Source organism: Columba livia, chromosome Z (genome assembly GCF_036013475.1).
Source record: "Columba livia isolate bColLiv1 breed racing homer chromosome Z, bColLiv1.pat.W.v2, whole genome shotgun sequence".
Classification (NCBI taxonomy): Eukaryota; Metazoa; Chordata; class Aves; order Columbiformes; family Columbidae; genus Columba; species Columba livia.
The window spans coordinates 65,881,110-65,893,850 of NC_088642.1; the positions used below are offsets into that span (position 1 = coordinate 65,881,110).

At 43.5% G+C, this 12,741-nt stretch overlaps 1 protein-coding gene across 1 annotated transcript; it reads right to left on the reverse strand.

The window, feature by feature from the left end:
* Window positions 1-9,021: 9,021 nt before the first annotated feature.
* LOC135577306 (uncharacterized) lies at window positions 9,022-12,736 on the reverse strand. Its single transcript, XM_065046196.1, has 2 exons — window positions 10,610-12,736; window positions 9,022-10,487 (listed from the first exon to the last, which is right to left on the reverse strand). The coding sequence occupies exon 2, from the start codon at window positions 10,400-10,402 to the stop codon at window positions 9,389-9,391; it is 1,014 nt and encodes a 337-aa protein (XP_064902268.1). The 5' UTR covers window positions 10,403-10,487; window positions 10,610-12,736; the 3' UTR covers window positions 9,022-9,388.
* Window positions 12,737-12,741: the final 5 nt, after the last annotated feature.

Consider the following 12,741-nt stretch of genomic DNA (forward strand, 5'->3'; position numbering starts at 1 on the left):
GAGCTCAAAGTGAGCTCAACCAGGCTGTCATATTTATAGAATAAAGTGGTTGGCTTGTAATCAAATCACCTACAGTGGGAAAGGTCTGCATGAGACTCCTTGCACCTGCAAGTTATCAGTGTTCTGTTGCCGTTCTGCTTCTTTGTGGGCTTCCTAAAAGGAGTTCTTAGCCCAGCTGCAGCTCAGGCCTTTCCCTCCTTTGGAGCCTGCACCAAACTGCTGCTTGTTTGGATGCAGGGGGGGTCGAGTGCATCTGCCACAGGCACTACTACAGCAAATGAGGTTTTACTATTTCTGTCCCTCAATACCACAGAATAATGAGTCATTTGACAGAAATATTGTTTTTTCCTGAAGCACGGTTTTCTCCCCAATAAAACCAGTTTGAAGATTTGCTTCTGCCTTGCAGGTGTCATCTAGCCAATTCAACAATATTTTGTGGCTTGCAGTTTACAGTTGTTTGGTTTTGTTTTTTTTTTTTCTTAATACATGAATTAAACATATTAAAAGAATGCCAGCTATCTACATTTGTATGTCACATATAGAAAGAAGCATGTGTCACAGCAGAAAGTTTAGACAATTAAACACAATTTTAAATACCTTCTTATGAATGCTGCATGCATCACTAAAAAAATTGCAGAGTCTTTACAAAAGGCAATAGTGTGAAGGAAGGTGGGAGAGAACAGTGAAGAATTCTTCAGATTATCTCCATGACACATGAAAAAAAAATAAATTTGAATAGCAGCCTTGTATATGTGCAATAACCACAAACATATTTACAGAGTTTTGGAAGGAGTAGCTATAATTTGAAATATTTTTCCTTTTTCTACAAAAAACACACTACTGCCAGCTCATTTAGAACCTGTTTTGCTTCCTCCCACCACCACATGGAAGAATAAATCCTGTAAACCACAAATCGTCCCCTTCCTCCCTTGCTTCAGTACAGTTGTATATTCTGTGAATTACAAATAAAACCAGGACATACACATTTCAAATTACAGCCTGTCATTGTATCTGTATTTGTGTGCAATAATACTCTGCCTGCACAAAGCCAATGCAGCATCAGCAGGACACAACACATTTAAATTGATTTGAAGTGTCCAGACCTCCCAGATAATCAGTTTTACCCTGTTTTCACAATTAGAAAGTCTACATCAGAAAGGTAGTTAGGTAATAAGGACCATGTGAAAAGCACGTTTATCTCAATAGATATTTTAGTGCAGCTATCAAGACATATGAGGAATGTGTAAGGTTGAATCTAGTCAAGTGCTTAAACATTCATTCAACTTAAATAAGTCAGGATAATAAATGTTAGGAACATATAAATGTAGAAGTAGTTACATTTTTACATTTATACATTCCTAAAATTACATTTGGCCCTTTGAAGGCAACTGCGAGGCTGATGTGGCCCTCAGTGAAAATGAGTTTGACAAGCCAATATAATTTTACACATTGATTTGGAAGACTTCACTACTGTACAAACACACTTAAAACATCTCTGCCCTTGTGTCACATTTCTTTTAGAAAATTTGGTGGCTGTAAGGATTCACTAAGGATTAGAACAAGGTATTAAGCACTGTGATACACATTTCATGTTCTGTAGAAAATACAGCTTGACAACATCTATAGTTAGAGAAGCCTTATTATGATTTTATTGCTAAGCTTCTGAAAATCTTTTCATCTTTTTAACACAAACCAATTTCAGTGTCTGAAGTTTCCTGAGAGCAGCTTATGCAAAAAGGCCGCACCGTATTAGGGAAAACTGAAATCAAATCAAAACCAAATAGAAGGACCGATAACTTGATGGAAAGAAATTAATTCAACTTTTGCAATTACAGGAGTTTTAGCTCCACCTAATGGTCAGAAAGGAGAAGATTTTCCTGTTCACCTGTTTGCTATATAGTCACTATTTGAAGACACAACTGAACTGCATGTGTGAAAACAATAACCAAGAAACATCAGCAACTTCACCTCATACAGCCAACAGCTAATGGACATTTGCTGTCCTTGGAGCTATATCAGTGTTTAGCATTGCAGTTTCCAAAGAACAGGGCATGCTGACTGTTATTGCATTGGTATGCTAAATAATAGGAAATGTTAGTAGGGAAAGATTGATGGTTAGCACTTGAGAGAACTACATGAACTTACATTGGTGAAGATCTAGTCATTTTGTTCTGCTTTATTTGCCGATATAGTACCAGTTATTTGTGTAACATACATTCTCTGGATAAAAACGAAGTCCTTCAGGCATGCTGCTGAAAGATCTATGTACTAATTCATTAGATATTTGAAGGTGTTTTTTTTCCACCAGGAACGTATTTGGAGCATAGACTATCAGGCCAAGTCAATGACAAGCTGTGGATCTTTTTTTTATGTAGATGTGCACAAATTCTGTGCATATTCTCCAATTAACGTAATGAAAAAAATCTTTTGTGTACATTTTGAGAAAAACTTGGGTCTGTAAAAGCTAGATTCTTACAGTAAGTAATTCAGTTTGAATATTCTTGTGAACACTGTGATATGTAAGCTAAAATCCCAAAGTGCCATAAATTTACTAAGAAAAGCCTGAAATGTTTTGTCCTTTTCCAAAAAGTATCCAAGCACGGTATCTTTACTAAGATATATAGAATACCTTCAACAGTGGCAGATCTGTGTGGAAAACCTTTTAGTTTTACAGTAGCTTCCACCTTGTGATGTGCCTCTGGCTCTAGGTACTAAGTCACCAAGAATGGACAGATTTGGGCTTAGTTACAAGTTTCCTGTGAAGGACAGGAATGCAGCTGAAATGTGATCTGACTCGTTTAATTGTTTGCTCCAAGGAGGGGTAATTCTGCCCCAGACCATATGCAAAAGCAAGTAACCCTGCTTGATGGGAGATGAACAAAGCTGATGCAATTAATATAGCCTTTGCACTTCTCTCTAATAAAAGACTATCAAGAACAACTAATAGCATACCACAAGATACTTCAAAAAGCATTTTATACCCTATTCTGTTAAACAGGATTACGGCTTAATGTTCATTGCAGCTGCAAATACCACTACTTTCTTTCCTTGGGAGTTTATGTGCACTTTCTTTCTAAAAATGGAGGAAAAAACCAAACCAAACTAAACCAAAAAAGCACACACAAGCACACACAAAATAAAGAGGAGAAAACCAGGACTAAATAGCCAAGAGGAACGGGAAGCCCTGTAAACAGATTAACATGTGGACATGTGCTAATAGAAATACTTCTAATAAGGTGGAAAACCATAGAAAAAAAAATTCTACAAATTTTTAAGTTTGTTCAGAAAGAAAGCTTGATGTACCTAAATCATAGCTATTCCAACTAACTTTATGTCTAGTGATCCAGATTCTAGTCACACTGATGATCCTTCACATCTTTTTTAACAATATAAGAAACTTTTCTATTTCTAGAGTTTTGAAAATTAGAAAACTTACTACTTTGGAAATGTAGGTATTTTAGTGTATGTGTAAGGATGTTAGACTTCAAGCTACAGTACAGAGCTATTCTGAAATATAACATTACTATACATATATTAAACTGTCCATATGTGCTCATAATATAAAACACCAAAGGAACAGCATCTGCTGGTGTACAACAGTATACAATTACGAACCTGTAAAGCTCCTTACCAAATATTGATCACTCCATTATTTAAAATATACTGAAAATAGCAAAAATAAATGGCCAATTAATCATTTATACCTTTTATCTTTTGTAAGACTTATGTAAAGTTTGAGCTCTCATCATATATACATTAAAAAGAAAACAAGAATATCACTGTACTGCAATAAGTACCTTAGGAGTTATATATTTGCAGAATATCATAAAGCAGGTGACATCAGTCCATGTTCTCAGTTAAATCTAGTTTCTCTAAGCCTCTTGTGCTTTGGCAGCACATAAGCAGGACTGACTATCATATCAAGCAATTATTTCAGAACTAATTCATCCAGTGCTAACCATTCATCCATTCTTGCTATTATTAATTTTATTTGTAAAATAACATTTTCTTTTGGACAACTGGAGTAAATTCTGTTGTTTGTATGTGTTTGGGTTATCTCAGATCGAAGCAAAGTTTTCACAGAGGTTTGCAATGTTTCGTGAATATACCCATTAGACAGTTAAATGAACTGAAAGCAATTTTTAGCAGACAAGCGTTTTTCTATTTGAGTCCTAAGTTTTCTAGTTAGTCACTTGTAATGTAAAATTATAACAATACTTTGCACTTTTGATGTGTTTTTATCATGATACCTCTACAATGTCACAGACGATATTATTCATACGTTATTATAATTAGCATAGGGACATTAAGGAATTTGGACAAATTAGTTTAAAAGCCCAGGGGAAAAAGTAGAAATACAGTGACTGTGTGTATTTCTTGTGCCTTCGTGACATGCTCTCCCTACTAGAATTTGCTGTTTACTGAGAACATACATATAAATGAGCAGTCTGCGTCTGGAACATATCTGAAAATTTCACTGCCAAATAGCATTGATTTGATCGTATACCTAGGCTGTCTCTTAGTTATGTGATATGTTACAAAATTGGGAAAGAATGGAAAACTGCAGCAGAGATTCAGTGAAAAAGCACAATGAGCAGTTAGTCTTCTGAAAAGAGCAAAGAGAAACACATGGAAAAAAGAGAACACAAACTTCTAAGGTCATGACTGAAGCCACCACCCATGGTAAACTGCAGAGAACTCTGTTTACTTCAGAAAGATAAAAGGCTGAGTCACTCCTGAGCCAATGACATAAACCTTGGGTAGAGAGATATCCTACCTCCATTCCTCACTCATCTGATGCCAGAAATATGTTACAAGGTCATTCCCTGCCAGCTTTTTCAATCAGGAGATACAAAACTTGAACAGAGAGGCCTCTGGGAATGCTACAGTCTTCCGTGTTCAGATGAAAACACCATTAGCTTAGAAAATGAAAGGGCTAGGCAACATTCATCTAGCTGTTTACCTGTGGACCCCTGAAAGAGAATAATTTCTGCACTGTAAGACTTTCCAACAGGATTAAGTATTCTATTTCTACCTACAAACCAGCCTCTGCACACAGTCTGTTCTCACATCTGACTTACCACCCTTTTCCATGTAAAGCACTTAGTAAAGGCAAAAGGAACTATGAAAGGGGAAAAAAAAAAAAGGCGGCACATACACGCCCATTTATTCTATTTACACATGCTCTGGAACGTGGAACCAAACTCCATTGCTCACACAAAGGGATTATTTTTCCCCTTGTGTGAAGGGTCTCAAGTAGGTAGTTTCAGGATTAAAATCTTAACAGTGGATTTAGCTTCTGAGTGCACTTATCTTCTAAGTTCACTTACCCCAAAGGTAAATTGTTAAGTTTTTTTTACAGAAGCCTGAACTGTCTGGATGGGGCAGCTCTACCTGTTGTCCCACACCTCCAACAGTACTTATCTGCTTTCACAGCAGCTAGACCTGCTATGAGTATGCATTTGTTTTTTGGAGGTACTTTCTGAAGGACTTCTTAAGCTAGCTGATTAGCTTGGAAAAGGAATGCCCTTGCTGATGCCTTTGATGCCTTTCTTTGGCTAGCAAAACATTTGAGATGCCACAAGAAAACTAAACTTGTGCGTTTTTTTTTCCTTTAAAAAAACAACCCTCTCCTCCAAAAACCAAACAAACAAACAAACAAAATTACAAAACAACAACAAAAAGCCCAGCATGTTAGTTGCCTGGCTTTATTTGCTCCACGAGAACATGAACCATCTTGCCAGCATAAAGGAGGTAAGAAGCAAACTAAGAACTAGGCACTGGGATGTGATGGAGGCCTCCTCCTCCATTGGCTTGAAGTGTCTGTGGAATCACAAATTGACTTAGTGGATCTCAGATTGCATTAAGACATAAGTCCCTGCAGACACGCTAAACCTAGCCTTCATTAGTATGTCGCCAAAGATCCAAGCACGAGAACTGCTTAGTAGGAAGCTTTCCACCTCGCATGTATCCTCACAGCGTGGGATGTCTGAGAACACGTCTGTTGCTGAAGCTAGCTAATGGGGGTAACAGGGAAGGAGGGAAGAGGGAAGCTAGAAGAGGGGTAGAGTCAGAGAACAGACAAGTAGTGAGAAAGCTACAGTCAGGCAGCAGAGGCTTGTGGTCAGCTCTCAGGGAGAAACCCCAACACCCAGAGAGGAGTAACCGGTCCCGTGCAGCTCCCAGATACCCAGGTTCACAATAGCTCTAGTCCCCGGCCAAGTGCCTGCCCCCTGCTCAGAAAGCGTTTTGTGCTTCCTGAGTGTAAGAATTGTTACTCCTCTAATTCCTAAATGAAAACAGCAATATAATGATAGTGTTTATGTTTACATGCCTACATTTCCTTTTCTGTTTTGTTCAGTTTTCTAGGAGCACACCCATTTCCAACAGTAGGAGACTTAACAAGGAACATAGTATCAATATTGACAAAGCTTTCCATATCTGCCTCTTATCTTTTTGTTAAGGACAGACAAACCAACATATTAACTTTGTGCAGTGTTACACACTTCAGATCAGTCTCCACAGGACCAAAAAAAGGCTAGTTGGGCAGGCTCTATTTTTTAAAGTAAATGAGCTAAATGTTGGAATAAATCATCGATGTTGAACTGAAGAAAAATCATTACCTCATACATCCTACTTTAGACTACACAGGAGTAAAAAATGCTTTCCAGAAAAGTAGCCAGAAATTAATTATCTATCATTTTTCAGTGGGTTCTATTGGTTATTATTATATGGTAAAGAACTAAGTCTTATTTCACATCTGAGTTTGTATGGTGTTGTATTCCACCCATTATATCTTGTTGCTTTTCTTTAAATTAATAAGTCCTTTTTACTCTTTGTGAAATTTAATTATTTGTTCATAGTAAGTCAACCCAGATCATTTGATAAACTAAGCAAGTTATATTTAGTCTCTTTGTAGGTATTTTCAATATATTCAGGTGTAATCATAGAATCTCTAAACTAAACTATATGTCTATTTTCTCTAACATCGCCTGTTCAGTATAAAATACTAATAAATATCTTGGCAACACAGTAGTTCCTAAGGACTGCTGCCCCAGACTATCAATATCTTCTGTTTAATTTGAAACTCTAGGATATTATCTTTACCTTGACTGTTATTTTATGTATCTGTTACACACATTATATAATGTGATTACAGTGAAAGAGAAAACAAATCAAGTTCAGTCAATTTGCTGTCATCATTGCATTGCAAAAGTCTAAATGGAACAAAAATAGTTATCCCTGATGACTAGTAAGACAAAAACAGTGAAGACTTAAGACAATGAGAATTTCAGGGTCTATGATACTGATCTGATTACAAGAAATGAGTTTTCTCAGAAAGGAAATTAGAAATGAGGTTATGTTACTAAACACAGCCAATAAGATCTAAGTAAGTACCTGCAGGTTGTAAGTCAGGTTAAATAGGCGGAACAGAGTGAGTCAGCATAAACTGACCTGACTGAAAACAAAATCCACGTTCAGAGATACTCCTATTAGGATACAATGAATTATATCAGCAATTACAAGTCAAAAATCACATAAGTCTGAGTGCACTTACAAAATGACAGTCTTTTGTGTGCTTTGCTCACGCAGGCTGACGGGTCAGGTTTGATGTGCAGTAGCATACAGGACATTCAGTTGAGTAGAGAGAAGCAGCTGTTGTGTAACAGCAAACCCAGGAATTCGGTGAAGAAGACTGGGTAAAGAAATGGATGTTTTTAGATCCCTGCTGGCACAAAGACCTTTCCAGAACAAAGATCTTGTCTAACTTGGGTTTGGATCTCATAAGACAGTGAAAACTAGAGAAAACTTAGGAGACTGGACTGAATTTCTGACACTTTCAGTCAAAATGGTAATTTTCAGATAGATAGTTTTGCTGAAATACAGCTGCCAATTACAGTTACATTTTTTTAAAGTGAATCAGATATATGTTTAGAATTGAAACTATGTATGACAATCACTGTATGTTTACCCTGCCTCTGTAAGTCACTGATTCAATTATTAAAGCCAAAAAGAGCTTGTGAATCTTCAATTTCCACTCCATACTACAAAGTGTGAGTAAATATATTGTGACATTACAATCAGCCATACAATAAGATTAAACACATGAACTCGGAGCTTTCTGTCTTACACAGCTATCTGAAAGTAAACAACAATCAGGATCTTACACATACTCCAGTGACAGCATTACTTCAAGCAATTTTTAACAGATTGCAATACGCATAACACCTTAGGACAGCAGGCAACCATTGCTTTGTATATTTTCATTATTCACCTTCAGGACAAAACTCCTACTACGTCAATTCCAAAAGCCAGAGCAGCTGGAGTGGTCCCTGATGCCATGTCCATAACCAGTATGACTGTGGAGGCATCTAAAGGATTAAGGAATGAACTCTTCTAGCAGTTATGAAGAAATTAACAAGTGCTCAGTCAGGAATCTGTGAGGGCAAGGTATTTTTATTCCCAAGGACTCAAATTAAGCTTATCACAGACTCAGTGTGCACAAATCCTCCCCAATGAAAGTCAGAGGCACACTAAGTCGACAACTCATTTCCTACAGTGAGGCTAAAGAATCAGGCCTTCCTGGAGCTGTAGGTTTGGCAACTGGTGACAAATGTCTTGACAAAAAGTCCAGACAGTTCTTGAAAACCAGCAGAACCTACCTTGAACAGGGTTCTTTTGTGGTACTCAGATAGAAATTAAACAGAATGATTTGCTGCAACATAAAATTAGTGATTTGCAGGTTTTCAGCATCAGTCTAAAGCTGCCTGGAAAATGCATGCTATGGAGTATTTTTGAAGAAAACAACCCTTGACGCTTAGATTATCTGCTCTTCTTGAAAGAACACAAGGGCAGGACACATCAAGAAACTCATGATATTCCGGAAGAAAATGAGGGGAGAGAGGAGAAGGGAGAGGGGAGAGAGATGCAGAAGGAGAGGAGGGAAGCGGGAAGGGAAGGGAAGGGAAGGGAAGGGAAGGGAAGGGAAGGGAAGGGAAGGGAAGGGAAGGGAAGGGAAGGGAAGGGAAGGGAAGGGAAGGGAAGGGAAGGGAAGGGAAGGGAAGGGAAGGGAAGGGCCGAACCAGGCCGGGCCCCATGACAGTCAAAGCAGGGCTGTGCAAGACCAGAGGGAGAAGCCCCATGGTCCTCTGCTAAGGACAACAGGAGTAAACCCTGGACATGGTCCCAGCAAAAGAGGGAGAAGGCAGCTGGGCTGGGATAGCAATTGCACATATTAATAACACTGACACTTTTTCTGCGGTCTCCAGTTCTCTATTTTCTTTTATTGCCCTGCTAAGTAGAATTAGAGGGCCGGGAATCCTCGAGGGCCAGCGCACGCCCCAGCTGCTGGCCCAGCCCTGCTTTCAGCAGCGCCTGGGGCATTCCTCTAGCGCTGCCCGTGGGGCGGCCTCTTCTTGGCTGGAGTAGAAGCCTCGGATCTGCCGGCCCTCCTCTTCGGGGCTCGCCGTGGCTGCCCAGGGGAGCGTTCTCTGTCCCAGCTGGAAGCAGATGGATGTGCCGCAGCCTCCTCGGTCTCCTCCCGGGGCTCTTCTTGCTCCCCAGAGAGAGAACCAGCGCCAAGGGGCGGGCTGCTGGGATCCCCACTAAGGGCAGCCGTTGAGGTGCTGGGGACGTCACCCATGTTGGTTCCCTCAGGGCTCCTGGAAGGGGCCGGGCCAGGTGCGGGAGACCCTCCTCGCGATGCAGAGGGGCTGGGGGCAGCCACGGGGCTGCCCTCCCGCCCACCGGCAGCACGGCCGTCCTCCAGGCCCAGCAGGCGACGGGCCTCCCCGCTGCACCATTGCACAGCGACGTCAATAAGCCGGTGCACAAACGTCGCTGCGTGGTTTTCCAGGGTGGCCGCCAACAGCTGGACCAGTAGGTCTTCGTCCAGCCCGAAAAGGACCAAGAGGGATGCGAGGAGCTCCTCCACTAGGTCTGCCCGCGAACGCCGGCTCCCAAAGATCAGCCCCAGCTCCTGTTGCGCCCAGCTCAGCAGGGGCTGGAGGAGGGCTGGGTGGTCCCGGAAAAGGGATGCCCAGGTGCTGGGCCGGAGGCCACGCAGAGGAGCCCCCTGCACCAGTCCCACGGGCTGCGCTGCTTGTGCTGCTGCAGGGCCACGGCGGCTGTGGGCAGCTGGACGGCCGGGATCTCCTGCCTGGCGGCTGGCGACCGACGGCACCGCAGGTGTTGTGATGACGTGCTCCTCAAAGTCGTCATCCGCACGCACCGAGTGCACGATGGAGAGGATCCGCCTCTTGCAGAGGGGGCACTCGGGCTTGGTTTCAGCCCACTGCAAGATGCAGGGATAGCAGAACCGGTGGAGGCATGGTGTCACGTAGCTGGCCTCCTCCCAGCTGTCCTGGCAGACTGGACAGAAGTTGTCCATCTCCATGGCCATGCTCTCCACGAGCTGCGGTGGGCTACAGGGAGCTGGGGATGTCGTGTTGCTCCCTCTCACGGCTGCTGCGGCAGTGGGCGTCACGCTAGAAAAGAGAGAGAGGTCACGGTTACTGGCTGGCCCCGGGAGGGCTGGAAGCAATGCCCAGGTCCCTCGAGAAGGAAACACTCCCAGCTCCCCAAGGCCGTGGGTCCCCACACAGCTCACCTCTGCTGCTGCGAGCGCGCCTCCTGCGTGCCCCGGCTGCCTGAACCTGGCAGGGTCGGGGAAAATCCTCTGGTGGCTCTGGGCTTGGGCACTGAAAGCTGCAACAAACAACTCTCTGAGCACAGCACCAGCACCGAAGGCCTCGCTCAACGCTCCGAACCTCGCGAAGTCGCTCAGCTGGAGTGCGGGCACCAACTGGCTGGGTGAGGCTCAGCACCCAGATACCAGCAGTGAGGGATGCATGGTCACAATCCGGCGCTCCAAGATGTCACAGTCCATTGCTCGGGGACGTCACAATGGGCTACCCTCACCCATGAAGCTCGGCCTGGCAGCACTGCAGCTGCAGCACATGCATGTGGCATTTCCGCAACGCCCACTCCGTCCCCCGTCTCTTCGCTGGTGCTCAGCATCGGTGTTTCATGCCAGTCACCAAGGCCTTGGCTGTGTCTTCACTGGGCCCCATCAGGTCGTTCTGCCATGGCAGAAATCTCCAGGCACCTATGGCAAGAGGGTTTGTTGGGTTACACTTTGTGCCTCCCTTGGAGGCTACAGGACAGAGTCCCACAGGCTCTCCCCACGCTCCAGCACTGCTGCCCAGCCCTCTGGGCTCCTCTGCTTTCTCCCACGCTGGGTCACAGGCAGCACTTGTCTCGCTGTCACAGCTTTCTCCTGTCTTTCTCCCCCGGCCAGAGGGCACAAGGGTGATCCCCCTCTGCTCAGCAGCCCTCAGGCCTCATCCAGGCACTACATCCCATTGGGAGTCCTGGAGAGGAGGGAAGTCGACGAAGCAGAGGGGCTCAGAGGGGCTCAGGGGACGCAAGGAGGGTCTGTGGGGCTGGTCCGCCATGGAGCAGAGAAGGCCTTGGGGCACCCACCTCAGGGCACAGCCTGGTGCCCGTGGAAAAGGCATCAAGGGGATGGGGACAGGCTCTTCCCAGCACTGCCTGGTGAGAGAGTGAGAGAGGGTGCCAACTCTGGGAATAGGACAGAGAATCAAAACCAAAATCCCTGTGAGGATGATTAAGCACCGGAGTGAGTGGCCCAGAGAAAAGCTGGGCCACTTGAGGCTGGAAGTCTTCGGGACCTGAGTGGCCAGAATCCAGGGCACAACACTCACAAGCTCTTGCAGAGATGCTCGCTGAAGACCTGGAAGAGAAAGCATTGCCAGTGGGAAATAAAGGTTTCCAAAGGTGAAACAGCTTCCGTAAGCTCCAATGTCAGAAGAGGAGCTTCTGGATTTTTTTTGTCCAGCAGCTTTCACTTGCATTAATTTAGAAAAGATAAAGAGAAGAGGGAAGGGGAGGTGAATGGGAAGGGATCCAGCTCCATTTGGAAGGGACCTAAAACAACCATCTAGTTTGACTGCCTGACCAGTCCAGGGCTCACCAAAAGTCAAAGGCTGTTATTAGGGACAATGAGTGCAATGGAGTGGTCCCTGATGCCATGTCCATAACCAGTATGACTGTGGAGGCATCTAAAGGATTAAGGAATGAACTCTTCTAGCAGTTATGAAGAAATTAACAAGTGCTCAGTCAGGAATCTGTGAGGGCAAGGTATTTTTATTCCCAAGGACTCAAATTAAGCTTATCACAGACTCAGTGTGCACAAATCCTCCCCAATGAAAGTCAGAGGCACACTAAGTCGACAACTCATTTCCTACAGTGAGGCTAAAGAATCAGGCCTTCCTGGAGCTGTAGGTTTGGCAACTGGTGACAAATGTCTTGACAAAAAGTCCAGACAGTTCTTGAAAACCAGCAGAACCTACCTTGAACAGGGTTCTTTTGTGGTACTCAGATAGAAATTAAACAGAATGATTTGCTGCAACATAAAATTAGTGATTTGCAGGTTTTCAGCATCAGTCTAAAGCTGCCTGGAAAATGCATGCTATGGAGTATTTTTGAAGAAAACAACCCTTGACGCTTAGATTATCTGCTCTTCTTGAAAGAACACAAGGGCAGGACACATCAAGAAACTCATGATATTCCAGAAGAAAATGAGGGGAGAGAGGAGAAGGGAGAGGGGAGAGAGATGCAGAAGGAGAGAAGGGAAGCGGGAAGGGAAGGGAAGGGAAGGGAAGGGAAGGGAAGGGAAGGGAAGGGAAGGGAAGGGAAGGGAAGGGAAGGGAAGGGAAG

Excerpts from the sequence above, each read along its gene's own strand:
- LOC135577306 (XM_065046196.1), bottom strand. The coding sequence starts at position 10,402 with ATGGCCATGGAGATGGACAACTTCTGTCCAGTCTGCCAGGACAGCTGG.